Below are 26,961 nucleotides of genomic sequence, written 5' to 3' on the forward strand. Positions count from 1 at the left end.
TGAGAAGCGAAGGAAGGGGAAGAGAAATCAGAGGCTCCAAAAAGGGGCTATGTACAGCTGATATGTAAAATTATCTATGTATACAAGCATCAAGACCAAAACAAGGTCCGCTCTAACAAACCCACCACGCCTTTACGGCAGAACAATGTACTTTTCCAAATGCTTGGGTATCGCGCCCAGCAGCTTCTTCTCAGAAAGCCACTTGCGCGAGAACAGCCGGTCGGCGTAGCGGTACGCGCCGTCGCACAGGATCGTTACGACCGTATTCCCCTTGCCGAGCTTCTCCGCCACCTCCTTGGCCGCGACGACGTTGAGCGCCGAGCTGGCGCCCAGGTACAGCCCCTCCTCGTCGAGGCACCTGTACACCATTTCGATGCTCTTTTCGTCGGCAATGGTCAGCGAGCCGTCGACGAGGTCGATATCGGGCTTCAAGTTGTCCGTGATGCGGCCCTGGCCGATGCCCTCGGTGATGCTGGACCCGCTGCGCTCGACGAGCTGCCCGCCGGAGGACACGTACGAGTGCAGCACGCTGCCGGGCGGGTCGGCGAGGAAGGATTTCACGCGGCCGCCGCTCACGTCTTTGAGGTACCGCGTCGTCCCCGCCAGCGTGCCGGCGGTGCCCGTGGCGCAGGTGAAGGCGTCGATTTTTCCGGCCGTCTGCTCCCAGATCTCGGGGCCGGTCGTCTCAATGTGCGCGCGGCGGTTCGCCGTGTTGTCGAACTGGTTCGTCCAGACGGCGTTGTCGAGCGCCTCGGCGTGGCGTTTGGCCTGGTGGTTGTAGTTTTCGGGGTTCTCGAACGCGACGGCGGGGACGGGGTAGACTTCGGCGCCGAGGAGCCGGAGCAGGTCGATCTTGCCCTGGGACTGGGTGTTTGGCATGTAGATGACGAGCTTGTAGCCTCGGGAGCGGCAGACGTGGGCGAGGCCGATGCCCGTGTTTCCTGCGGTGCCCTCCACGACGGTGCCGCCCGGTTTCAAGAGGCCGCGCTCCTCTGCGTCTTTGACGACGTAGAGGGCTGCGCGGTCCTTGACGGAGCCGCCCGGGTTCATAAACTCTGCTTTGCCGAGGACTTCGCAGCCGGTTTCGGAAGAAAGGCGATTCAGGCGGATGAGGGGGGTGTTGCCGATTGCTAAAGGAAACTCCCGAGTCAGCCGTGTTTATTTAGGGACCTTTTTTTTTGTCTTTCCTCGCGAGGATCTGGATAGGGTGGGAAACATACCGCCGGTGAGGCCCTTGACGACGCCTTGCGCGCGGGAAAGGTTGAGGGAGTAGGCGGTAGGCGGGTCGATGGCGCGGGCGGCCGTCGTCGCGAAGCGACGCACGGCGATGCGGCTCATGGTGGGGTAGGACTGGGAAGCTACAAGTTTCCTCAAGCAATGGCCCCGTCGCGGATGTGTAGCGGGAAGAGCTCGGGGAACTGAGTGAAATGGCAGATCAGAGGTGTTGAAGAAACGGGCTCCGGCATTCGGCTTTCTAAGACTGTAGAGAGACCCAGCCTCCGTAGTGGGGTTTCTTCAATTGGGTTCAGCTTAGACAATCACGTCAGAGCCGCTAGCGGCCGTGCTTGTGGGGCGCACGGGTGACGGAACCGGAGCTGTGACCGGCAGTCGGCGGCCGTCGCGGCGGCCGAGCCGAACGAGCTCAGTCAATACGCCGGCTTCTCAAGATGTTGATAGTCACGGCTGCAACGTAGGGATCCGGGTTGACGAGTAGTACAGGAAAGTGGTACCTCATTAAAAATTCATCAAGGAGTCAATAGCCATCCTTTTCACCTGTAGCAGGGAGGTCATTCTCGCATAGCTAACCCTCAGGAATAGTGCCTGCCCAAATCGCCGATGCACTCATCACGGCCGCATATCGCATTACCAGCCAAACTTCCCCCACAACCATGGGCCAATTCCATATCATGCGTGATCATCAAGCCGTCTCACGTACGGCGATGGGAAAAGCCCTTTGGCGCCCATATACACCCCAAAGAACCAATCCCCATTCACATCCTCAATCTCCCGAATCTCAGCCCCCTTGGGAAACAATAGCTCGTCCTCGGCCTTGGGATACCAAGCCCACGTCGCTATCGCCCTCATCCCGACACCCCCGTCTGCCGGGAACCCCTGAGCGAGGCCATCCCCCATCGGCGCATCCGCCGCAACGTCCCTGGTGACGAAGCGTTCCCGCGTCTGCCCGCCCTCGTGCCACCACCACTTCTGTGGGGCCTGCTCGTCGCTGCCCTCTGGTTGCGTGATGCGGAGATTACGGCCTCCTACGAGATCGGATAGTATGTGCCGCAGTTGTCCGCCCGGTCCGTCGCGGAAGCCGACTACGATCATGCGATGACCGTTGAGACACCGGCGCCAACCCACGTGTCCGTTCTCTGGGCTTATTTGGTCACGTGCTTCAAGGTTGGCGTAGCAGTTTGTGCAAATATCATAGTCGCCCGGTAGCGTGTCAGGCTCGATGGAGCTGGTACAAGTGAAGCAGTGATATCGGCTGTGACTAGGAGATATAGGGTCCTGGCAGACGTCGCAGTGTGTCGTAAATGTCAGGGGCTTGAAGGGGCCGATGTTATGAATATTAGGTCCCGTCAGCACAACGGCTGAGTGAGGCGGCTGGGGCGACCTGGGGCTGGCCGGTGGTGTATGCGACGACTGAGGCTGATAAGTTAGAGGTAGAAGGGGGTGCGTGCACGATCGCCCCTGGTTCACGCAATTGTTGCAGAACCCCCAGTCGCCGAAATTGCAAATATCGCAGCGCCAGAAGCACTCGTTTGCCCAGGTCAGACATCGAGCGCAAAAGTTGCCGCTCTCCAACCGCTTCATCGGGTCATCGGTCGTGAGGGTTCGTCTTCCCTCCGCTCCACCCGGGATGATCTTCGGCTGAAGGTAACGATTTGCCGTCAGCATGTGAGGTGTGGGAATATCCTCGCGTGCCGTGTGCCGAGCCTTCTCCCACTTGGCCCACGCTCCGTACCCGAAGCCAAACCAGTGCAAGCAGCCTTTGCCTGACCTATAACAGTCGATGCAGATATTCCAATTACCGCTGGCGCAGACCCCGCAGTTGTAATGTAGCTCGTACTCGATGTGCTGTTTTGCGCAGCGGGCACACGTGATTGAGGGTTCAGGGTAAAGCTGCGAGCGTGTACGTTGATGGCCGGGGTTTGTTGGACTGCCGATTCCCAAACCCAAGCCAAGCCCTACCGGGCCTGAAGTGACCTGGCTGATGATGGACAAGTCCGCTGGCCGGTTCGGCCGCTGCAGGCGAGGCGACAGCGGCTCTATGGGCGGAGACGCGGCAAAGTTGGAAGGCACTGCCGCAGAAGAATTTGTCATGCGGTTGGCAAAGGTAAGCTCGCGCGGTGCTGGCGAGGTGGTAGTCGGAGACTGCATCGTGGTAGGTACCGACGGTGTACTCGAGCTTCTCGCCTCGGTGAAAACGGTTCTCGGGGCGACCGCTTCACCAAAGTTTGTCCGTGATGAGAGGTCGGTCTGCGATCGAGTGGCTACACGGTTCTCGGACTGCGTCGCTGGGAGGGGTGTGGTTGCGCTACGACCGCCGCTCGAGGTTCGCCTCCGTCTCCGCCCCTCCTCTGGACGAACTTCAAGATGGAGCGCGCTTTGTGAGAGCGGCGGCCGGCTGCGATCTTCGGGAAATCCAGTCGCACTGGTTGACCTTGAATGCGGCCGTTGCCTGCTACTCGGTCTACTGCTGTCCGATGCACTTGACCTGATCTCCTGCACGCGATCTGGAGAGTGTCTGGATTGCCCGCTCGTATCCCTCCTCCTTGTTCCTTCGGCCCTCGTGCGTTCTCGCTCTCGTTGCCTTCGTCTGTAAGCCTCTGTAATCTTTCGACTCAGCTCGTCGTTCTGGCTCAGATCGATATTGTCCAGATCAAGTCCATCCAACAGACCCTCTTCTTGGATTTGTCTAGCAAAATCCTCAATCTCCTTCTGAACGTCGCGCTCGCTCAAGTCGCTCGAGCTGATCAACGATCGCAGGGACGACTGGTGCTCGATTTGCCGACGCCTCATGTCGGATGACTCTTGAGCACGGTGTCTCGACTCACTCCTCTGGCGTCTCCTTTGCTCGCCCGACCTCGAGTCCGGTTGCAGTTGATCCCCATTAAGCCTCCCTTCGTCGTCTCGCGGTCTCCGACTGCCCTCGTGTCTGTGGGTGTGACGGCTGTCTCGACTATGATCTCGGCTGCGTCTGGTTCTGCCATCGGCAGAGCTGCTATCTTCTCTCCGCCGTCGATGTCGAGGTCCCGAGGAAGAGTCAACCCCAGCGTCTCTGAGACTCATCTCCCGCACATTTTCCAGCAACCTCCTCTCTTCCTCCTCTGCGCGCCTCTCCTCCGGCGTTCTCTCAGGAATCTTGACTTCCGGCAGCACCTGGTCACCCCGCTTGTACTTCTTCACCATTTCCACCACGTCGGATTCAGATCTCCTTCTGTCTGGATTCGCGGCAACAAACATGTCGAGGAGAGTTGCAACGGTGGCATTGTGCCTCGTGTCGCGAACCGGCGCACGACATGACGGGCAGGTGAAGATGTTTGTCCCTGGTGTGGGCGGGGTCGGCGAGTTCTCGCCTTGTTGCGCCTGGAACGAGAACCAGTCCTTCAAGCAAGCACCGCAGTATGTGTGTAGACAGTCGAGAAGAGTCAGAGGCTGGTAGAGGAGTTCGGTGCAGATCTAGAGGAAGCCAAGAGGAAAAGTCGGTCAGCGCACATAGATTTCTAGAGTCCTGCAAGTTCCAGGTTGGGATTAACAAAAAAAAAACCTGCCCCTCTCCTAGGGAGGCGCTACAGGCGTTGGATCAGACGAGATAGCGGACGACTTACAGAGCACGTCAACTCCCTCTCCAGGTCGAGTGCGGGCTTTGGGGAATCCATGCAGGAACTGTCGCTCCGCGCGATCCCTGGAATGCCGGACACAAAGACAATGTCATGAGGAGGTTTGTCCAGCGGGATCGGAAGGGGACATGTCGGTTTAAGACTGGCTGTCAGGCAGCATGGGCGGCGGGGCCGAAGGCTAGGCGCGCTGTGGCCGCTGGTGCAGAAGCACCTCACAGGCTCACAAGCTCAGGAAAAGGTGTGGAAGGGTGTTGAAATGGTCAGAAACCGCCCTATGAGGTGACCCGACGGATGGATGCTACGGCCGCCCGCTGCCCAACTTGGGTGTTAACCCCACGTCAGTTCCCGCCCGCCGACCCCTACCCCTGCCCCTAGCTCCAAGAGCATCCCAACTACTGCGTGGAGCCAATACGCTGAGATCATTGTAACAACCCCTCCGCTGCCTTTGGGGACGGGCTAGCCCCTGTAAGCTCCTGGGAGTACGAACTCAATGGCGACCAACTCTCTGGATTTTTCAAACCCATGGTCGACATAGCGTATTCTAAGCCATGCATATGAGCTGCTTCTGGGGCTTGGTGAGTCTTCAGGAGAACCAGTCGGCTTACTAGGCTTACTTGGCTTGTGGGGTTTTAGTGTCTCTTACGTAGGGGATTCCGGGACTAAAGTGTCATGCAGAAAGCGAGTGCCTCACGAGAGACTCTCGAAAACAGACTGTCATCCTCTTTCCTGCCGAGGAGCACAGCCAAGCAAAGTTGGCGCTGGGCTGACTGTGCTCTTACATGGTCTTATTCATGCCGAGCAGCTTGCCGGGTTTTCCCAATCATACACACCCTTTCATTCGCCCAAGCCCATGGTTGCACAACATTAAGTCTTTTTCAGTCTCGGCTATTTCGCATACACTAGTCGTTGACAGACGTGACGTCTCAAGAGTGAGTCCACTCGGCCTTCTTCTTCTCGGCAAATGCCTTCATGCCAATCTTCTGGTCGTTGCTGCCGAACAAGCTGTGGAAGACTCTCCTTTCAAACTCGACACCATCCCTCAGAGGCAGATCCTGGCTCTTATTCACAACCTCCTTGCACGCGTTGATGGACACCCTCGAGTAACCGGCAATGGTTTCGGCCGTCTTCAGCGTCTCCTCCATGAGGATCTCGTACGAAGGGAATGCCTTGGCCGCAAGACCCCACTTCTCGGCATCGGCACCGTTGAAGGACTTGCCCGTCAGGATCAACTCCATGGCTTTGGACTTCCCGATGGCCCGGGTCAGCCTCTGACTGCCTCCAGCACCTGGGATCGTGCCGAGCTTGATTTCGGGCTGGCCAAAGTTGGCATTCTCTGTGCAGTAAAGGATGTCGCACATCATGGACAGCTCACAGCCTCCGCCGAGCGCGTGGCCGGAGACGGCAGCGATGATGGGCTTCTTGATCTCGGTGGTGAGGAGCGACCATGACTCGATGAAGGACTTGGTATATGCTTCGGAAAAGGTGAGAGGGGCCATCTCCTTGATGTCGGCACCGGCGGCAAAGGCCTTTTGGGAGCCGGTCAGGACGATGACAGAAGTTTCGTCCGACGCATTGAAGGCCCTGAGCGCATCATTGAGCTCATGGATGAGGGGAGTGCAGAGGGCATTCAAAGCCTTGGGACGGTTCAACGTCACTAAAGTGGACCGTGGTCAGCATCGTCACAGAGCGATGAATGCAGCTGGAGGAGCAATTACCTTGACCAACACCGGGCTTGGGCTGAGAAACCTGGATGAACTCGTACGACTTGCTGGCGAATCCACGTGTGAGTCTGGGCAGCGTCGGCGCCTGCATTCGCGAGGCGACTGGCCGAAGGCATCTGAGTGAGTTCATGGTGAAGCAGGTGAGAGAGAGCTCGAGGACACTCTCAATTCGAACGGGATGGAATCTTTGATGACCAGAATAAACCGACTCAAGTAATATCAATTTTAATCGAAGTCAGCCTCACAGTTGGTACAAGAGCTCGGGTTTAATTGAAACGAAATGCTAATGGAGCTGTGATGTAGCAGGTAGGTTGAGCTCCAGCTACAGTAATCCAAGCTCGAGGGATAGCTGGAAAGCATCGGCTCTCTAAAGCCGAGGATACAGTTGGTAGGGGCACAGACACTCGAGGCGCACTGTGACAGCTTCCCCCGCGTCACAGGCTCCATGGTCTTAATCACCCGTAGCAGCGGGATCCCGGCAGATGGGAGACACTGGACCCATCCATGGATCTTCCCACGCTCTGGCTGGTTCCAGTCTGCAGGCTGCGCCACAGGGGCTCATTCGGGGCCATTCTCAGGGGATCCAATCACTGACCTGCGCAATCCAATGACTGGGCCGGATAAGATTCGGGCCAAAAAGCAGACGCGGTGCTGCCAGTCTCATTAGGAAGAAGGGACACTTTGTTGCAAGCCTTACGTGGCTGAACCTATTTCCAGAGATCCCATCAAGCCAAAAACTCGTTCGGACAGATTGCGACAGCGCGCGGCGGCCTCTTCCCACAGCACCATCATCCCAGCCTCGCACCCTCGTTAACGGCTCGATATTCGCGTCAACACACGTGCATATCGTCAGATAAGCACATTGCACGAACACCAAAGCCACGAGTTCATTCGCGCAATCATCGCCCAAGATGGACTCTGTTGAACCGGAACAGACTGCCTTCTCATCGGTCACGGCCCACACCTCCAAGCTGCAAAGAGTACGGCGACGATGAAATCCTCGAAATTGTCAGCGGCATCTTGCTAACACCCTTTGCAGCAATATCAAGCGCTGCTTGATCAGTCAACCCCCTTCGTGCTGTACAGATGGATCGCCACGGGCGTCAGCCTCTTGGGCTTCTTTGCTCGCATCTTCGTGGCGCAAGGCTGGTACATTGTCGCCTACGCCCTCGGAATCTACCTACTCAACCTTTTCCTGGCCTTCTTGCAACCCAAGTTCGACCCCTCCAACGAGGCGATGGACACTGAGATGGAGGATGGTGGTGTGGGCATTCTCCCCACCAAGCAGGACGAGGAGTTCAAGCCCTTCATCCGCCGCCTCCCCGAGTTCAAGTTCTGGTACTGGGCCACCCGCGCCATCGCCATCGCCTTCTTCTGCAGTTGGTGGGAGATCTTCAATGTTCCCGTCTTCTGGCCCGTCTTGGTCATGTACTGGTTCATCCTCTTCTTCCTGACGAGTACGTGCACTCCTTGTCTCCCTGGCATTTACCTTGGCGCAGAGCTGACCCCCTTTCCAGTGCGCAAGCAGATCCAGCACATGATCAAGTACCGCTACGTCCCCTTCACCTTTGGCAAGAAGAACTACGCCAAGAACAGCTCCTAAAGGGGGCACGCAACTTTACGACGCGACGGAATCAGCGGGTTTTACGAGAGACAGACGAGGTTGTCACGCTCATCGAGGCGGGGCAAATGTAAGAGTCTAGTCACGCAGAAAATTAGACAGTACGTGAGGATGAATACACATTTTGATGCAGTCTGGATGGCGACGATAGGAGAGGCAAACTGTATGTACCTATAGAAAGGGAGGCCACGGGTATGAGTGCTTGATGGTTGCGACGGCGAACTATACGGGGCGCATCAGGAGGTGGTCCTACTGCACAGTCGGGAGCCATTGCCCCGTTGATGAGTGACGGTTTTGCTTTGAAATCATTCATCTCATACTACGTATTGTAATAGAGAGGACAAACTTTGTCTCTGATTCTTCATCCATGTCACGGCGCCAAGGAATTGTTTTTTTTTTTTTTTTTGGTTTCCATTGATGTCAAGCTTCCAGGTTGACAGCTTGGGGGTGCTGTGTCTTCATCTGATAGAGCTGATAAGGCTCGAGGCCCGGGCGTTGGCTGGCGCAACTACCCCGAACTCCAGCCTCGTGGAACTTTTCCGGGCCAAATGTACCTTCTTGGTCAACACGACCGCGCCCACAGCTCCGCGCCGACAACCTTTGGAATCATCCTCTTTTCCTCGTCAATCCAACTCAAACCTCAATTGTGACGGAGATACCGAGCCAGCAAACACTCCTGGTCAGCCACAATGTCGTCCTCCGCGCCTCGTGGCGGCGAGCGCATGATCCATCAGGATTTCATTGCCAGAATCCGATACTCCAACGCCCTACCGCCGCCGCCCAATCCTCCCAAGCTCCTCGACATCCCGAACACCGGTCTGGCTAGCGGCCAGTACACAACACCCGGGTTTGCGTCGCGTCTGGCGAGAGAACAACCGCTCAACATTGAAGTCGATGCGGAGCTCGGCATGCCCTTGGACTTGGTGGGCATGCCGGGCATCTTTGACGGAGACGAGAGCTGTAAGCGCGGCCGCGTTGCGCCCAAGGCGAGCCCAGTACTGACGTTGATGCAGCTATCCAAGCCTCGTCGCACCCGCCTCCCGTGCATCCCCACGATAGAGCCCTCCTCAGACCACTCTCCACCCTTGGCCGAGCCAAGAACAACGCCGATGCATCCGTCTCCTTCCTGAGAAGAACAGAATACATCTCCTCCGTAGCACCCAGAAAGGCCGGTGTTGCGGCGGGAGCATTCATCAACCCAAAGATCAAACGCGCAGAAAAGCGTCGCTCCCCCGAGCCGGACAAAGACTCACCAGCCGCCATCAGACGCAAGATTGAAAAGAGCTTCGAGAGTGCTGAGCGGTTCCTCAGCAACCCAACCCGTCATCGCCATCCGAGCAAACCCAACGTTCATCTCACGCAGTCTCTGCCGCTGCTGCCCGACCACGACGCCTTCCCCGACTCTGGCGCCTACGTCACCGTCAAGCTCCTCACGAACCCCGTGGCGAGTGCTAACAAGTACGATAGTCGCCTGCTTAGCGGTCTGCTCCGCCCACTGGACAGGAGCCCCGAGGAGAACGAGGCCTTCCAGGCTGCGGTCGAGGCTCACGAACGCGATCCCGCACGCCACCCGAAGCCCGCCAACCTGATGGACTACAGCTTCTTCCTTCCCAAAACCAAGACCACGGGCGACAACTTCCGAGCCAAGTTTGACCCAGAGAATCCCGATCGCGATGATGATTCGCTCTACACGTACCAGAGCGGCTCCAACCCGTGTTTCCAGTTCTCCCGCCTGCGCGCTTACGAAACGACAAAGGAGATTGAGCTCGATCACAACACAAAGTACAGCGAAGAGGTTATTCTCGCCTTTAATGACGAGCCCTCTGTCGGCAAGCAGAAGGCGGCCTACTACTACCCAGTCATTCAACGCACGACCATTCGTCCTCAGCGCGCCAAGAATATTGCGCGTACTTTGAGTCAGGTGGACGACGAGACGCAGGTTGTGAACGAGGTGGAGATTTCCATCACCGACCCCAAGGGGCCTCCTCTCGAGAACATGAAGCGATACAAGGAGAAGCCCATCGGGTATGTCGAAGAGGCCGAGCCCGCTGATGAGACTCGCGCGCCTGGCACCCCGTCGGACAGGGATGCCGATGGCGATGCTGACGGGGATGAGGAAGATGAAGATTGAGGGGCGGCATGACTACCTTAGTAAGGGGGGCCCGCGGTTCAATTTGGCGCTGTAACATCAGTTCTTTTCGCAGACCATTTGGCGTTGGGTGTGAAAAACAAAAATAGGGCAGCCGTGGTGGTGGCCATCTACATTTTAGGCTGTCCCAATGATAAGATACTCTCACGCGATTAATCAGAGAATGAATGCGTTGAACCATCTGTGTCATGACTTTGAATTAGGTTTATGTAGGATCTTTTCTCATCCAGTGACTTTTATGAGATGCAGCGGCGGGTTAGGTATCTTTCCTGGCTCGTTCCCGCCCGTCGTATAATTTCTGGTTGTTTTGAGGCAAATCTCGAAAGGAAAAGGAAACGATGCAGTAAACTAGACATGAGAAGAAAAACATCCAATGTGGTATAGGAACAGGCGTTCTAAGAAAAAAACAACACGCCGCAAACAATACTTCATGTTTCCTTCCCCCTCCCCTCCGTTCCCGTTTCATAGCGTAAAGGTTACCCGGAGAACTCCTTTTCTTTTTTTTTTTTCCCAGAGAAGAAGAGAAAAATTACAACATGGAATGATCCCACGGCGATGTAAACCTGCTAGGCTATGAATTCAGTGAAAAGATTTTTTTACGCCGGCGGCTCTGGGACGGTTTCGACGGCGAAGCCAATGGTGTTTCTCTTGTCGTCAATGACGCGACCGTACCTAAGACGAAGAGGGTTAGCAAATTGGTGCATCGTTATATGGATGTGTGCGTGTGTGTGTTACTCACTCTAGGAGGAGGCGGAAGAACCAAACCTCCATATCCTCCTTGCGAAGCACCTTGTTCGCCCAGTCGCGGCTGCTGAGCGCCATACGCTCAGCCTCATTGTGCCCCAGTGCGCCGTCGCCAAAGAAGCGGACGCTCTCGAGCCAGTCGTCGCCCTGCATGCTCATGGGGATGTAGTGCGCCCAGGGGCGTAGCCACTCAAAGTGCCACTCGCGGAAGATGGCGAGCTTGAAGACGAGGGAGCGCGACTGCAAAAATGCGTAAAAACGCCCGGAAAAGGCGTTGCCATCCATGTCAAGGAGATACTTGTACTTCCAGGCATCCTGCTGCTCGGCGTGGCCCTGGATCTTGAAGAATTCCTTTTCGGCGTCGCAATCACCTGGGTCGCACTGCCCGACGTGCGAGAAGAAGACGTCGACGATCTCGCGGTAGTCGCCGCGGGGCACCTCCTTCACCTCCCACTGCGGATTCTGCTCGTCGCCGCGGTTAGCGTAGATTTTGGCCTGGTCGGCGGCGTTGAGCTTCTGCACGAGGTGCTGGCGGTGCTGGCGGCGCCAGCCGCCATTACGGGAGAAGCCACCCGTGGTGGAACCGCGCCAGTAGAGGCGGTCCTCCTTCTTCTCCCAGGACATGTCCTTTGACTCGTCGTAGGCGACCTTTTTATACCAGTACCAGGGCGAGGGGTAGAGGATGTCATTGTAGGACGAGATCTTTGACTGGGAGAAGATGGGGAAGAGGTCGTGGACAATGTTGTAGGCGTTGGGGCGGTCGAAGAAGCCGTAATTCGAACTCAAGGAGGGCGAGAGGCAAATGTCTGACATGGCGGTGATGTTGTAGACGAAGCCGAGCTCGCTGACGCCGTACTTGCTCCTGTCGTCAGACATTTCGTCGTCCTCGAGGCCACGCGAGGGGCTGTCGGGCGGGCAGGACATGCGGGAGTGCGTCCAGGTAGGCTGGTGGGCAAAGACATTGAAGCGAGTGCGCTTATACTCCTCGATGATATTGCCTTCGCTGAGCCCCGCCGCGCGCTTCGTAAAGGCGTTTTCCGGGTTGAGGACCGCATTCGCCTTGGGCATATTGACGTCCTTGGCGCGGCTGACGAGGCGTGCGAGGTCCTCGTGGGGGACGACCACGCGCGGCTCGTCGTGAATGTTGAAGGCGATGTCCATGCTGGGCAGGTGCTGGATGAACTTCTTCATCATGCCAGAGGTGGCATCGCGCTGCCAGTCTGAGCCGCCCTGGATGTGCTTGATCTTGTGGTCCCGAATCAGGAGACCGATCAGCTTGTTGTCGAACCCCAGCGCCTCTCGTGCCCGCTCCCGTATCGTCGCCGGCTTTAGTCCCCAGAAGGGCGTGAGCATCTCGTGTATCATGTCGAACTCGTCAATTAGCTGCACGCCGCTCGCCTTTGCGAACTCGAACCACTTGTCAAAGTTGGGGGGCGGTGGAATGCCGTAGCGGCGCCTGTACTCCTCGACGGCGCCCTCGAGCGTCTTGGACTGGCGCTTCAGCATCTCAGAAAACTCCTTCTCGGCGCTCGTCATGAGGTGCCACATGGGGTGCGAGCCGGTGCCGCCAGCGGACTTGGGTCGTCTGTCGGGAGGGGCCGCGGCGGCGGCAGCATCGTCACGGAGTGTCTGTTGATCTTGCGGGCGCGGAGGGGGCTTCTGGGAGCCTGTGACGGGGGCTATCGGTCGCGGTTCGGACGGGAGGGTGAATACTGTGTATGCGCATATCAACAGGAAGACGAAGAGGATGACGACCGTCCATTGGCGACGGCGCATGGTTGGTTGCTGGCTGTCAGCCTGCCCCTTTTGTGGCGGCGGGCTGCGTCGCTTGTCTCGATCCTTGGTCGGGTGCTTTGGGGGGGAGGGCCAGTTTTCGCAGGTCACCCTTTTGCGTCGATGAGGTTGAGGGAAGAAACACGGAATGGATTCAGGGCCTCATTGCAGGAGTAAGCATAGATTCCCAACGAAGAGAATTGACTGGCAGGGCTCGTAATGTGTCGTGGATAAAGGAAAAGTGCCCTAGTGGCTAGGTTGGTGGTATTGGTGGTGGTGTTGTTTGGTGGTGCATGTGCTCACCCATTGGATGCAAGTGCCAGGGCAGACTTTCGGCCTGGGCCCGGCGGACGCTAAGGTACTTTACCTAAGAATGAAAGTCTGTGGTTGACGAGCCCCTAAAAGTCGCCTGAAAAGGACATGGCTTAGAACCTTGGAAAGTTGCAGCGCGTGCGTGGACCTATTCTTACCTTGAGTGGTGGCGCCGTGCCGAGGTGACAGGGGTCATAATTGGACATGCTTGGGACAGGGAAGGAGCTTAGTTCAGGATCGCCTCGAGATTGTGGGGGCTAGGCCTCTGAGAGATTGAGCCTCCTTCCAGCCCCGACTTTTGGGAAGCTTGGTGGCAGGTGGGTATGATGGACTATTTTCATGACGCTTCCATGACTGCTAGGTGGACTCATGGTACTGCCTTGGGTATGCAAGACAATTTAGAGCAAGGCGACGAGCTGTGAGATACCAAGGTACCTCAAGTTGACAGCGCTACGACTATGTCAGGTCCCTTGCACCGTCAGGTACCTGCGACTCGGAATGCCCCCCTGAAAAGTATAAGTTACAAGAACCAGCTTTCCGGAATTTCGCCCGCGACTAGCGCAATTCTTAGTCGGACTGAGACACAATAATTGGAATGGAGACAAAGACGCTTTGCTCACTTTTCGCAGAGATATGGTCGGGTTGTGGGGGACACTGGAGGGAAGTCATTGACCCGCTCGATTCTTTGAGCCACCTTTGTGTGACCCTGTGGATCTCCAAGATTCTTCTTGGCCAAAACATCATTTCATCCAGAAACGTTGAAGGCGTTCAAAGACACATGTCTCTGCGCGGCGCCCACGCCACTTTTCTTTCTTTTCCCGACCGGCAGTGGTCGGCAATAAGGGAGCATGTAGCTTACCTTGGGGAAATCACCTCAGTTGCCGATATGAATCCCCAATAGTTGGATTGTATCGGTAAAGTGGATTCGCCTCAATTGTAATGCATTTCAGGCGTCAGGTCGTCAAGTTCCAGACTTGGTCAACTCTTTTCTTTTCTGGAAAGACTGCAGAAACTACCTATGCAGAAGTACTCGGCGAACGGGAAGAACGGGAAGGATGCAGGAAATAAAAGCGCTGCTTTGGGGAAGACGAGCTGATGCGTGCAGCCAGAGATCGCCGCCTTCGTCTACATTCTCTACACATATCCTGACCGACTCTGAATTTCTTTGCCATAGTCTCCATCGGGCAAAAGCCGAGTTTGTAGTAGTTATAAAAAAAAAAAAAAAACAAAGACCCCATGAATCGAGTCGGTATGCCAGCCGGCCGTCTAGACCGAGACTCACGAGAGGCAGGTCAAAAAAACAATGCACGACATACCTGCATCGCATCAACAACCCATCACGTGGAGGGCCTGGAGGGCCTGAATGCTACGGCCGATACCGCAAAACCGCCAGAAGCGGAGTCCAAATGCCCTCGAAATATCACAAATATGCACGACATACTTGCATTGCATCGTCTCGCCATCACGTGGTGGTCGCAGAATTGGCCCGGGGCCAATGTTGCCGTTTTGGGTAGTAAGATAAGGCATGAGACGAATCGTGCATGAGGGCCTCCCCGAGGTTGAGACTGTGACCTTGGGATGAATATCCAGACAGGTAGGTTATGGCGGCAGTGCTCATTGCCGAGGCTGAAGTGACACGCCAGATCTCTCGTCTGAGACGAATACTCAAGATCTCCAATTACAAGACGCCCTCCTTACCTTGGTGGTTCGGTGTAGATGAGAAGTTACATCGCAAAGACCAACTTCACCCTCCTCTCCTCTGGCACCTTTTCCATGTCGTTCATCGGCCTCGGGAGGACATCCGACCCGCTCGCGCCGATGCAGTACCTCTCCCTCGGAGAATTCATCTCCTCAAAATTCTCGAGGGCATCCTGTTGGCCCCGATCCATTCCGCCTCCATCAGGCACCCGTATACTGCGAGTTCCCCTTGGCTTGGGAGAGAGATGACGACGCCGATAGAGACGTTGGCAGCTCCGGATCAATGCCAAAGGAGGGTAACGGGGGGCTCGTGCTGTCGAGGTTGGCCAAGAAAGCTTGTGTGGTCGGGTTCTCCAAGGCCGTGATGTCGGTGTTGTTGCTATCGAGAATGGTGACTCTGCATCGAGTTTCCATAGAGGCGAACTCTTGGAACGTTGAGTACCGATAGTCTGACCCGCGGTACTACTTTTTCTCCTTTTGATCCATCATAATAAGGGCGTCCAGCCACAGCATCGTCGTCGCGGCGAAGGTGGCACCCGTCACACAATGCGGCAGCGTCACTCGAGATTCTGCCCAGCCGCGCTTCCCCCCCGGCCTGCGAATGGACATTGGCAACTGCAGAATTAATTCCGGCGTGGCGAGTGGGAAGAGTGCCAGTATTCGGATGTACGACGTCTAGGTAACGATAAGGATGGCCTGGTCCGGGAGGTAGCTCACGAGATGCGTCAGTGAGTCCTAGCCGGCAGACGGGCAGTCGACGTCGCCGGCCCCTTCGCACACGTGGCCGTCGATGTTGTCCGTCGGCGTCAGTATTATGGGGAAGACGTCTGTACAATTTTTTATCAATGTACACCAACGAACCGCCCTCATCCACCAGTCGTTGGGGGAAGTCAGGACGGCAGCCGTCGCAGGTGCCATGATCACCGCCAGGACGTAGCACATGATGAGGAAGGAAACGAACAAGACCTTTTTCGACGGTCAAGAAGCGGTCCCTCATCATGGCCGTCAACTCGTCCGACCACAGGAACTTGGATGAGCTGAAGTTGTTGCCGGCAAAGAAGACCGCTAGCGGCGTTCCCTGACTGAGCGTCACCTCTCGGCGGATAAAGGTTAAGATCATGGTCGTGAGCGAGCCGATGATCATGATTTTGAGAAACTTGGCAGCGAACTGGATCAGCAGGTTGGCCGAGTTGTCCCACTCGCGGTTCGGCATGAGGTCTGCCCCGAGCCTGAATTCGTGGTGAATGAGATGGTTCATGATGGCGGTGGCGACCAGAGGCTGGACGTGGACCACGACGGCGAGGAGGGCCATGGGCCGGTTCTCAAGGATGACGAGCTTCGTTTGGTTGTGGATCGAGTCGTGCACATTGTAGAATAGACGGTATAGTGAGCGGAAACTCCATGCTTTGAGCGTATTTTGAAGGACAGCTCTGAAGCTGAACGTTCATTCGTACACTTCGTATGAAGTCCTTTGGTCGTCAAGTCTAGCCTAGGTCAGTATTTCTAGTATGTGTGACAGCGAAGGCGTCGCGAAACCACTCTGAAGCACAACTCTGGTCTGGCCCGATGTGGCATTGAGTATACGGGGTTCAAGTCACCTCTCTGTATCTTTGAAATCTTGCGTGTCATTAGGGTCTAGGGATAATCGTCGACGTTCGTGCAGACTGCCCTCTTGTGGCCGAATGAGGGAGACGAGAGGCTCTCTCCTTTCTCCAGGCAAACAGACTCCAAACATCTTCAGACTTTCACTTTGCATGACAATTAATTGATAATGGCATTTGATATCGCATAGCCACGTGGCGAGCTCGGATACTCGGGTTCATTCACCAATTGCCCTCCAACACCGCAGCCTTCTCAGCTCGCAACGAAATGGGAAGTTTTACGCTGCCAACAGGGGTGCAATGCAGCGGTCGATGACAGTGAGTTCGTTCGAGATCCGCTTTCGGGACGGCCTGAAGCTGTCATGTCGCGATGCTGCTGTTGCGTGTCAGACTGTAGAATCCAGCTGTTGAACGCCCAACCCCCTTTGGGATTATGGCTTGGTAAGGCTGAGGATCTAAATCCTTGTGTGAATATTCAGTTCCGAGTAGGTCGATGGCTTCGGCTCAATGCATACGTAAGAAGTTGCAACTCTCCTTTTCCCCCTCTCATTCTGGGTGCGTCGACCAATGTCGTTGAAACCAGCTGAAGTGAGGGCGTAGTGGCTTTACAACGCCTAGGAGTAAGCTTGTTGTACCGCAGGCGCAGGGACCCGCATTGGGCCCGGACGCATGCCGGATCTCGCTGAGGTAATCAGCCCAAACCCCCACGCCTGCGGCCTGCCTGACCCCAGCTGCCCAGATCTGTAGATGCTCGGCGCGTGGTCATCGACTTCTCCACCCATCTGAGTGGATGACGGCGATCCGGTGAACGCGGCGCATGATTGCTTGTCTCTCTCCTACTCATCCCCCCCCCAAGGCCAGTAACATTGCTTTGGATTGCTTTGCGTACACGTGCGCCCTCGTGATACGAACATCTTGAAGAGCTCCGGAGAGTGTACGGCTCAAGCCTTGTTCAACTGGCCCCAACAAGCCGGCGCGTTCGGGAACTTTGAATGGGAGGGGGCGGACACTGACGGGAAATCTTAACGACGAACCGACACTCTTAGCTTCGGCGGCCTTCCACGCAGTTTGTTCTTCCGACAACACACTACACTTGCGCTTCTCTTTCCAAACAGGAGACGGACGACGAATTCGAGAACGAATACCCGGAGCTCGACGGAATTGGACGGCACCGATCCAGAGCTGACTCAGGGTCGCCATCACATCTCTCTTCTCCGCCGCTACTCTCGACGGGAAGACGAAAAGGACAAGATGGAGCGCATCAGGGAACTGCTGGGGAAGCACAACAAGCCGGACCGCCAAGACTATGAGCCCCTGGATGAGGAAGGCCGGGAACTTGTCGGCCCTACCATGGAAGACCCGGAGGAGGTGCCGTTCTCATGGATAGAGTATATCATGTTCGCCTGGTTGGGCATGGCGATGCTATGGGCATGGTACGTGAACATTGCCCCCTCCTTGCCTCAAGCCTCTTGTGATGTTTAGAGTACGCTTGCTAACACATTCCATCGCCAGGAACATGTTCCTCGCAGCCGCGCCCTACTTCCAAGTCCGCTTCCAATCCGATGTCTGGATCTCCCAAAACTTCCAATCCGCCATCCTCACCGTCTCCACGCTCACCAACCTCACCGCGATGCTGATCCTCACGAACATTCAATACACCGCCTCCTACCCCTTCCGCATCAACCTCGCCCTCATACTCAACTGCGTAATCTTCTCCTTCCTCACAGCCTCCACCTCTATCGCCCTCAACGCCTCCCCCGGTGCATACCTCGCCTTCATCCTCATCATGGTCGCCTCGAGCTCCTGGGCTACGGGGCTAATCCAGAACGGCGCCTTCGCCTTCGCCGCCTCCTTTGGTCGCCCAGAGTACATGCAGGCCCTGATGGCCGGCCAGGGCGTAGCGGGAGTCCTCCCACCCATCGCGCAGGTCATCACCGTCCTCGTGGTGCCCGACAAGGACGGAAGCGGGTCCACAGACGCAGAGGGCGACGTCAAATCCTCGAGCTCCTCGGCTTTCGTCTACTTCCTCGCCGCCGTCGTCGTCTCCGTCTCGGCGCTGCTGGCCTTCATCCCCCTCGTCCGCAGGCACAACCACATCATCGAGGCCCGCATGGTCAACACCATGGCCGAGTCCCTGACTTCGGTCGAGGAGGCCGAGCGCGCCGCCCGCAAGGTCGTCTCCCCACTCCGCCTCCTTAGAAAGCTGCACTGGCTCGCCGGCGCCATCTTCTTGTGCTTCTCCGTCGCAATGTTCTTCCCCGTCTTCACGGGAAAGATCGTCTCGGTGCGGTACCCCGGCGACGAAAAGTCCCCCACGGGCGTCCTCTTCCGCCCTGCGGCCTTTATCCCGCTCGCCTTCTTCGCCTGGAACCTGGGCGACCTGTCCGGCCGCATGGCCACCATCCTCCCCTTCTCCCTGCGCCACCGGCCCGCGGCGCTTTTCGGCGTCAGCCTCGCCCGCATCGGGTTCCTGCCGCTGTACCTGCTGTGCAACATTGGCGGCCGCGGCGCCGTCATCAAAAGCGACTTCTTCTACCTCGTCGTCGTGCAGTTCTTTTTTGGTCTGACCAACGGGTGGCTGGGCTCGAGCTGCATGATGGCCGCGGGCGAGTGGGTCGAGGACGGCGAGCGGGAGGCGACGGGCGGGTTCATGGGCTTGTGCCTCGTTGCTGGGTTGACAACGGGTAGTCTCCTGAGCTTCACGGCCGGCGGCATTTAGGGGTGAGGAAGGGTATCTGCATGTGTATGGCGTAAGGGTCCATTTTTTCCTTTCATTGGCATACGGTATTGGTCTCGAGGCGGCGTTTTAGGATATATGGCATGAGAATGGGATATGAGAATAACCATAAATACAGTCGATAATAGTTGACCATGGACGAATAAATTTCTAGGACATCTCTTGAAGAAAAGACAATGCTAGTTAAGAGAAACGGGTCGAAACTGATCGGGTCAGGAGAGCCCGGGAAGAGGTGTTTTAAAAATTACATTACGCTCTGATTCGCTACGTATACACTACTGTACAACTGCTTCGACGTCAAGTCAGCCCTGGAGGGCGCAGTTCACCATCTTTCCGCGGCCGGTGTACCAGCCCTCGTCGATCAAGGCGCGCTCCTTGTCTTGCCATTCTTTGAACTTCCAAGAAACGTTCTTTTTATCAAGATCGGCAAGTTTGGCTTCAAAGGAATCCGCAACCACAGTCTCGCCCGGGCCGTCTTTCTCGACGCGGTATCGCATGTAGAGAGAGCAGTCTCGCAGCGTCATGGCGATGCTAAAGCCCTCGTCATCCTTGCTCGCGTTCAAAGGTCCGCGGGGATCCTTCTGAGTCTGGTGCTTCTTCAGCAAGGTGAGGATAGACGTCTTCTCCAGCAGGCCGTACAGGGTGGCGGCGTGCTTATTGTCTCCAGAGATGCTGTACTGGAACAAGCTAGCGAGAGCTTTCTGACGCACTTCCTCTTTCCCCTTGGGCGCCACTCGCTGGGGATCCAGCCAGAGGGGACACGGGTAGTAGCGCGGGCCGCTGCCCGCGTCCTTGGAATCGGTGAACTTCTTGGCCGCGAGGGCGCAGCACCGACAGGTATTGGCCGTCTTTGGCGCAGATGGCGACTGGGCCAGCCACTTTGGCTTGAATTCGACGACGCGCTCGTCGCTGCTCCGCGCGCGCATGCTTTCGATCAAGCACGCCGTTGCTTGATTCATGACTTTGTTATCTCGGAACTTGGCTGGTCGCTGTTTCGCTCCTGCCGGTGCTTTGTTCAACGCATCTAGTACATTCTGCATGTGTTTGACAGCATCTTTCGGGAGGAATGCAAACTTCATGTCCGCCAGCATATCCGCACGGTAGGTGAAGAGAGGAGCAATGGTGTTCCAGAAATACTCCCACTGCTCCAGTGGCGGATAGAATGGCTTATCGCCATCCTTGGGTTGCTTGGGCACTCTCAAGAGGTATTCTAAGTGATATCAGCACTACTAGTACAGGACGGGGCATGAATGAGACATCTGAACCCACTTGTCAATAGGTCGTCCTCAGTTCTGTCTTTCTTGTCCTGCCTCGCATGCTTGGCATATAAGAACGGGATGAATAGAACGTTAGCGGCGCCCTCGCCGACATAAATAGCGTGTGTCCAGGGACTAATGTGAACATCATTGCCCGTGACAATCACCCCCATATTGAAGACCTTGCCCGACGCTGGGCTATGCTCAGGAGGGACATCTCGGGAAGATATATCTGCAGTTGGCCTTATATTGGCCTTTGTGGGTGGGATCAAGAGTTTGACCATGATGAGGAAAGCGGAGTGAAGTGCGGGCTGTGGCCGAGGTGGAAGGTCTGACGTAGGCAGTGAGTGTAGACTCTTTTATACGGATGAAAGGCTGAAGATGGCGAGATATTATTGGTGACCGGCTGGAGCGAGGCTGATAAGGCGTCCGGATGGCTTCACAAGGCTCGCGTACTAATTGATGATGTTTTTGTGACAAGAGGAGAGACTCTCATGGCAAGTTGCAAAGAGGTACTGTGGAAGGAATGTGTCTTTTCCCGGCTGAACTAAGATGGCTTACTGCCGCAACGGGTGGCAGCAATTGGTCTAGCGAGGCTTGCGAGGGTAGTTTCCCCGGAGTGGTGGTGTCTCACGCCAACAACCCTCTCGCTCCCGCCTCCGCTCTTGCCTGATCTGGCTCTGTGCCTTTGCAGATACAACACGGTCAGTCAACCTTGGAGAGCACGTGAGACAGACTGGGAGGGCGTTCCAGAGCGGACGGAACCCGAGAGTTGTGAGTACGTCGTCAGCCGACTCGTGGTTGTCTGGTTAGCGTTGCCGAAGTCGAGTATCGAAAGAGCGCGCACCGTTGCCCGCGATCTATAATCCCCCTTGGTAAGAAGACCGATTTTCGATGAGGGAGCGATGGCGACGAGGCTCCATCTGGTGCTTGTTGCTCTGTGCTGCAACGGGCTCTCCCTTTTGTGTTTTTGCGCCTTTGTCGTGTCCTTTGAAAGCCAGCGGTATCCCGGGATGACGACAGACTTTCCACTTCGGGAGTGGAGCAAAAAGTTGGCCAAGTTGGCGCTGGGCAAGTTGTGAGTTCCTACTTTTGTTGACGCTATTGGTAAGAAAGCAACGGCAGCAGACAGGCAACTTCCCTGGGGCGGGAGAGGCTGACGGGGTAGCCAATGATTCCTCCCACCGCAAGTCGCGGCTCGTCTGTCATATTTGGACTTTGCGAGAGCGTTGGACAGGAAGCTACCGCAGGGCCACCAGTGAGTGTTACATAAGTTTTTTACCCCAGAATCTTGTGAGACGTTGAATTGCTCTTCATGTGCTGGTTGCAGATGGAGCCCAGAATTCCAGAGGGTCCAGACGGTTAGCAAGAACTCCTCATCCAATGCCTGGTGCGGCGCGCGCGTCAAACCCACATGCTTGACGTGAGTGCGGCTTGCCCCCATGCAGGGAAGGAAAAAGGAAGAGTGCAGATTGGGTGCGGCATTGGCGACGCGCGATTCTTCGGCCGGACTGAGCCGGAGGAGGACCGAAAATTGGCCTGTGCAGCGCGTGAATGGGCAGGCTCGCGGCTCTCGCCCGCTCGTGTCAGGGCCAACCCCGCCCGGCGGCAGACCTTTAAAAGTTCAAAGAGCCCAGAGCTCATGGCGTCGTATTCTCCCTGGCCGGCGTCGTCCGTTGGCTACTTTCCTCCGAAGAGCGGATCATTACGGAGAAACATTCAAGGGACTGGGGCTGGAGGAGTGATAGTCCGTGGAGAAAGTAGGAGGGGAAGGTGTAAGAGAGAAACAGGCGGTGGAAGGAGAAGCAAAGGAAGCCGAAGCACTGGGCAAGCCGCAAGACCACATCTGTCAGCCAAGATTAGTTCACGGCGGGGACGGGGCCGCAGACCGGCAAAACGGACAGGATGATGGACCCGAGAGCGATTCGAGCGTCTTGATGTTATGATCTTCTGCCCCCAGTCAACCCTACCCAGCCCAGTCCGGCCCGGCAACAACGCTTCCATACGAATAATCCATCTGTAAAGTGTAAACCGAGGTGCATCATAATAATGGATGCTGATATGACGGGTTACCTATTTGCATGGCTGCAGATGGATTCAACAAGACCATGTCATCTTGTTTGCCGAATCCAGCTTCTGTACACGCGCATCCTCCCAAATGGGACGGGCAGTGGAAGAAGCAACGCCCTGATCTTTGTTGCAATTATTGGCCTGTCTGACTGCCAGGGTACGCTTTCCGCAATAGAGTGCCCTGATGTCGGGCCACATCCACCACATGTCTTTCGATGTCGTCCCATCTTTGCTGACAACCCATCGCTCGTGATCGGCCCCGGGCTGCAACGGACCAAAAATCAGAGACCAAAACGACGCAATGCCACCGTAGAAGCGGGTTTTTACCCCGACCAGAACAGGCCCAAAGGGCTGAAATGACGGCCGGCCCAGATCTCGCTGAAGAGTCTTTGCGACACTCGATCCGGTTCCCCAGACGGTTCGCGCTTGTGGAAACGAGGATACAACTCTAAATCGGCCACTGTCTTTTCGTTCCGGTGGCTTGGTGCGGGATTCGGCTGGCGCATCTCTCGAGTCTCGTGCTGGTCATTCGTGATACCTCGGGGCTTCAGATGGCAGTGTGTACTTTGCCTTGAACGGCTTATGGAGGTTCTCGGGTGACTCGCATTAACCGCTAATCTGCGACCGTCCGGCTCACTTGCAACTTCCACAAGCAAAATGCAAATGAGCCAACCAGTCCAGCGGCACTAGGTGCGCAGTGTGTCCACGAAAAAGCAGGGCGAGGGTGCAGTGAACTCTCGAATCTGGAGAGAGTGTACCCACCGCCTTCCGGTCCCTCCCTTTTTTATTTTAAAAACTTAAGCCGTGGCTTTGGGGGGGCGCCCGTCACACTGCTGGCCGTTGCAGTGGGAGCCCCACGCCATTCAGAGGAAGTCAGTGCCCACCCGACAGCTCAGCGCCCCCCCTTCTCAAGCTGGCACACGCTCCATCCTCCTGGTGGCCCCACCCAGTTGCCCTTTCCCGCACCACACGCGACACTCGCAGGAGCTGGCCCCAGCAAGGAGTCGCATCTGTTGCAGCACCTGGTCACCGCCCAGTTAGAAAACAGCCAAACAGAACGAGAAGAAAGAGAACAGGAAAAAAAAAAAAAAGGCTGTCACAAATTTTGCAGGTGGAAGAAAAATTTCGCGCTAAGGCTGCACCGCACGCACCACTTAGCTCCGAGTATTCCCTCTGCTTCCCGAGCAGCGAAAGAAGGAGAAGGAGATACAGAGTAGCACCCGACCAGCGTCATTCGCCGGAGAACGCACACCTCGCGCACCCGCATTACGGTCTACCGCTACACAGACAGCACCACCAGCTTCCAGGTTAATTTACATCCCGACACCTCCCTCCTTCTTTATCCCTCCGTTCCCGCCCCAAACCATCCAACATTTCTTCCCTGGACTTCATCATATAGTTGCACCTGCTCCTCAACGAGTTCATTCTACTACTGCCTTCGAACCCGCCATCGACGCAGACCTTTCGTCATCGAACCCGAAGCACATCACTAGACATCACCAACTCATCGGCCTCTCCCTATCGACTCCCGGCCGAACGGCCTGCATCGCTTTGCCCTTCGATGGTTGGCCGCAGTTAAAGCCATTTCAACATGGCCTTCAACTTCAACTGGTCGCCGCTCACGGCCGACGCCGATTTCTACCAGCGCGCCAGAGAAATGCTCACCACCGCCCTGAATAAATCCCCGAAGCCTCCGATTATCGTCGATGACATCCTCGTTACCGAGTTCAACTTGGGCTCCGTGCCCCCGGAATTGGAAATACTAGAGATCGGCGATATTGCAGAGGATAGATTTCGTGGCATATTCAAGATGTGCTACTCGGGCGACGCCTTCTTGACTCTGAAAACGAGGGTTCAGGTATGCCGGTTTTTTTTTTGGTTCCCTCTTCGTCACCTCGCCATCCCGCAGGCGCCTCCCTGCACCCAAACTCCGGAGGCGAAGCTCGGGTTCGCAGCCGCCTGCATTGAGCTCACCACCGCCCGCACCACGACATCACACATACTCACAAGCTCGGAATCATTCCTGTTCCGACGACAATCACAGTGCCCCCGACATTTCTGCGGCGCGATCACGGTTCCATACCATTGTTTGGAATGCCCTGTGGCCTCCGTCAGAGAGCCGAGACAGCACCAAGTGATGCTCCCCTCCGAAAACATCATCATTCCACCAACCACAACCATTTCCACCCTTTCAGATGCTTTGCACTACCGTTAGCTCAATCATCCCGGTGTTTGTTTTTCCCTCACCAAACATTTCTTCACTACCTGCGTGCTTGCATTGATGTCGAAATTACCTGGCCGGGATCCGCGTCCCAGGCTACTACTATCTTTGGCTCCGGCGAAACGAAATGGACGTGCGTCATAGCAATGCTAATATATCAACAAATAGGCAAATCCAATGAACACTTACCTGTCCGCCAAGCCGGGGTTCACATCGCCACAGCCCCTGGCCGCCGCATCGGGTCTCACTATTCCGTTGTCAATAACGCTCTCCGAGATCAAGCTTTCGGCCTTCATTATCTTGGTCTTTTCAAGGCAAAAGGGATTGACCCTGGTCTTCCGCAATGACCCGCTCGAGTCGCTCAAAGTCTCCTCGACCTTTGATTCGATCCAGTTTGTGCGCGATTATTTACAGCGCACCATCGAGGCCAAACTAAGGAATTTGATGATGGATGAGCTTCCCGCCATAATCCACAGGCTGTCACTACGCTTGTGGTGCCCCGATGCGCTGCCAAAGGAAGAGGAGGCACCCAGGGAGGACGCTGAGGAAGCCGAGGTTGACCCACTGGCGAGCCCTCCTCTGGATCCCGTCGATGCGAATGGTAACCTTCTCGACGCCAATGAGGTTTCCTCACTATCTCTCGAGGGTGGCCCGGAGGTCCAGTCGCTCTTCTCGCAGAAGAACCTCTTGAGGCTAGCTGCGCTGAATGATTCCCATCGCACCTTTTCTCTCTTCACGCCGGGCATTCGCGATGTTGTGTTCCGTGCCTGGACTGGACCTGCAGTGTCCGAACCAACCAGCACGCCACCGACAGCAACGCCTAGCTTGTCCAAGACCAACTCCTTCCATGGAACCTCTACCACGTACACTTTCTCTGATACTGGTAGCGCCGCTCACGGCCATCTCCCGTCCAGACCTTCAATGGTGAGCCTCAACTCGGCCACCACTGGTCTATCCCTGGGCGCCGGTATCAGGTCAAAGTCGTACGCTGGTCGCAAGAAGAAGACAAGAGTTGTCAATCTCCGGCGTGCAAAGAGCCAGGCCGGCGAAACTCCCGAGGGCAGTGAGACTTTCTCAGAAATTGCGTCCGACTCTGCTTCCGTGGCTGGTCCCTCAACTGAGCCTCTCATGACCAGCTCCATTGCCGAAGACCTCGAGGACGAGGAAGCCCTGGCAAATCTGGCAGAATCGACCCCTAGCAAGGTTCGTTTCAGCCCTCTGGACAGGACACGGCTGCCCACTCGACCTCCGTTGCAGCCGGACTTCTATACAGCGCCCGAGGATGGCCCTAGTGTGCCTATCAAGCTCGACGGCACTTGCGAATCTGAAGCCGAAAATACACCCCGAGCTCAAACGGAGAAGGCCACCGCGGAGAAGCCGCGCCAAGGTGTGCCGTCTGAGCCGTCATCTATATATGAGCAGGCTTGGATCATGAAGATGGCTGGCGAAATCGCTCGTCGCGTCTATGACGAGAAGAGCCGCCATCCAAACCTCTGGGACGAGCGGGAAGATATCCCGCCACCAGCCTACGAGGCATCAACCTAAATCACCTGCTCATCACAGGTGATTTGTACATAATGTGCAAACCTCACCATACATCCACTTTGCTGGACTGCATCTCCTTTCCGTCTGCTCCATCACTTCCTCCTCGCATGGCGTTAGGGGGAATCTTCATTTTTTTTTCTGGGTTGTGGATGAGAATGGCACAGCTGTTCCTCCTCCATTTTTGCACTTAGTGTTAATGTGTACATACCACATGGCGTTCGACAGGGAAACAAGGGGGGGTACTGGGCATCATACAAAAAAGAATGGAATTGAATCGGAGAAACGGCCTCTCTGATTATTTTGGATTCTCGGGTTGGGATGAAGAAAGAGGCCACCAACCATGCTAGTTTACGCGATGACGCAATGACCAAACAGTTTTCCTTTTGAGAGAAAAGGGCGGCTGTTTTACGCGGAATCAAAAGTCATCGGCATACTACACCCAAACGGCCTGCCTACGACGGGCGGGCAACTTTTACACACATACACACATAACAAACTTGTTTCCTTTGTCATTCTGAATTATTGCGAATCATCCCCACCGAACAACCTCCTCGATGGACCGGATGGGTAGAGCTGGTGTGTACAACACAAGGGAAAGAAGTCTTGCGTTACAGGATTCCTTTTTTGGAAGAGGAGGAAGGCGGTGATGGAAGAAGGAAATATCGT

At 56.0% G+C, this 26,961-nt stretch overlaps 10 protein-coding genes across 10 annotated transcripts; 4 read left to right on the plus strand and 6 right to left on the minus strand.

Annotated features, from left to right (window-relative positions):
* Positions 1-132: 132 nt before the first annotated feature.
* Positions 133-4,886, minus strand: CORC01_12340 (uncharacterized protein; the record flags this gene model as incomplete). Its single annotated transcript, XM_022623961.1, has 5 exons — positions 133-1,130; positions 1,221-1,513; positions 1,579-1,641; positions 1,937-4,686; positions 4,836-4,886. 5 exons carry the CDS (start codon positions 4,884-4,886, stop codon positions 133-135), a joined length of 4,155 nt encoding a protein of 1,384 aa, XP_022469514.1.
* Positions 4,887-5,770: 884 nt separating this feature from the next.
* Positions 5,771-6,698, minus strand: CORC01_12341 (enoyl-CoA hydratase/isomerase; the record flags this gene model as incomplete). The annotated part of the gene is made up of 2 exons (XM_022623962.1): positions 5,771-6,501; positions 6,563-6,698. 2 exons carry the CDS (start codon positions 6,696-6,698, stop codon positions 5,771-5,773), a joined length of 867 nt encoding a protein of 288 aa, XP_022469515.1.
* Positions 6,699-7,479: 781 nt separating this feature from the next.
* Positions 7,480-8,171, plus strand: CORC01_12342 (Rer1 family protein; the record flags this gene model as incomplete). The annotated part of the gene is made up of 3 exons (XM_022623963.1): positions 7,480-7,548; positions 7,608-8,025; positions 8,086-8,171. The coding sequence occupies 3 exons, from the start codon at positions 7,480-7,482 to the stop codon at positions 8,169-8,171; spliced, it is 573 nt and encodes a 190-aa protein (XP_022469516.1).
* A 707-nt stretch (positions 8,172-8,878) lies between these two features.
* CORC01_12343 (uncharacterized protein) lies at positions 8,879-10,320 on the plus strand (the record flags this gene model as incomplete). Its single annotated transcript, XM_022623964.1, has 2 exons — positions 8,879-9,149; positions 9,203-10,320. The coding sequence occupies 2 exons, from the start codon at positions 8,879-8,881 to the stop codon at positions 10,318-10,320; spliced, it is 1,389 nt and encodes a 462-aa protein (XP_022469517.1).
* A 614-nt stretch (positions 10,321-10,934) lies between these two features.
* CORC01_12344 (uncharacterized protein) lies at positions 10,935-12,957 on the minus strand (the record flags this gene model as incomplete). Its single annotated transcript, XM_022623965.1, has 2 exons — positions 10,935-11,010; positions 11,078-12,957. Coding segments are annotated over 2 exons (1,956 nt in total), but the record flags the coding sequence as incomplete, so codon positions are not given.
* A 2,109-nt stretch (positions 12,958-15,066) lies between these two features.
* CORC01_12345 (uncharacterized protein) lies at positions 15,067-16,177 on the minus strand (the record flags this gene model as incomplete). Its single annotated transcript, XM_022623966.1, has 2 exons — positions 15,067-15,290; positions 15,727-16,177. 2 exons carry the CDS (start codon positions 16,175-16,177, stop codon positions 15,067-15,069), a joined length of 675 nt encoding a protein of 224 aa, XP_022469519.1.
* A 1,336-nt stretch (positions 16,178-17,513) lies between these two features.
* Positions 17,514-19,185, plus strand: CORC01_12346 (nucleoside transporter; the record flags this gene model as incomplete). The annotated part of the gene is made up of 2 exons (XM_022623967.1): positions 17,514-17,899; positions 17,979-19,185. Coding segments are annotated over 2 exons (1,593 nt in total), but the record flags the coding sequence as incomplete, so codon positions are not given.
* A 320-nt stretch (positions 19,186-19,505) lies between these two features.
* On the minus strand, positions 19,506-20,743 carry CORC01_12347 (inositol-pentakisphosphate 2-kinase; the record flags this gene model as incomplete). Its single annotated transcript, XM_022623968.1, has 2 exons — positions 19,506-20,413; positions 20,473-20,743. 2 exons carry the CDS (start codon positions 20,741-20,743, stop codon positions 19,506-19,508), a joined length of 1,179 nt encoding a protein of 392 aa, XP_022469521.1.
* A 2,109-nt stretch (positions 20,744-22,852) lies between these two features.
* On the minus strand, positions 22,853-23,035 carry CORC01_12348 (uncharacterized protein; the record flags this gene model as incomplete). The annotated part of the gene is made up of 1 exon (XM_022623969.1): positions 22,853-23,035. The coding sequence occupies one exon, from the start codon at positions 23,033-23,035 to the stop codon at positions 22,853-22,855; it is 183 nt and encodes a 60-aa protein (XP_022469522.1).
* A 1,085-nt stretch (positions 23,036-24,120) lies between these two features.
* On the plus strand, positions 24,121-26,295 carry CORC01_12349 (mitochondrial distribution and morphology protein 34; the record flags this gene model as incomplete). Its single annotated transcript, XM_022623970.1, has 2 exons — positions 24,121-24,387; positions 24,919-26,295. The coding sequence occupies 2 exons, from the start codon at positions 24,121-24,123 to the stop codon at positions 26,293-26,295; spliced, it is 1,644 nt and encodes a 547-aa protein (XP_022469523.1).
* Between the last annotated feature and the right edge of the window lie 666 nt (positions 26,296-26,961).

This window comes from Colletotrichum orchidophilum (assembly GCF_001831195.1).
Source record: "Colletotrichum orchidophilum strain IMI 309357 chromosome Unknown Scaffold_150.1, whole genome shotgun sequence".
Taxonomy (NCBI): Eukaryota; Fungi; Ascomycota; class Sordariomycetes; order Glomerellales; family Glomerellaceae; genus Colletotrichum; species Colletotrichum orchidophilum.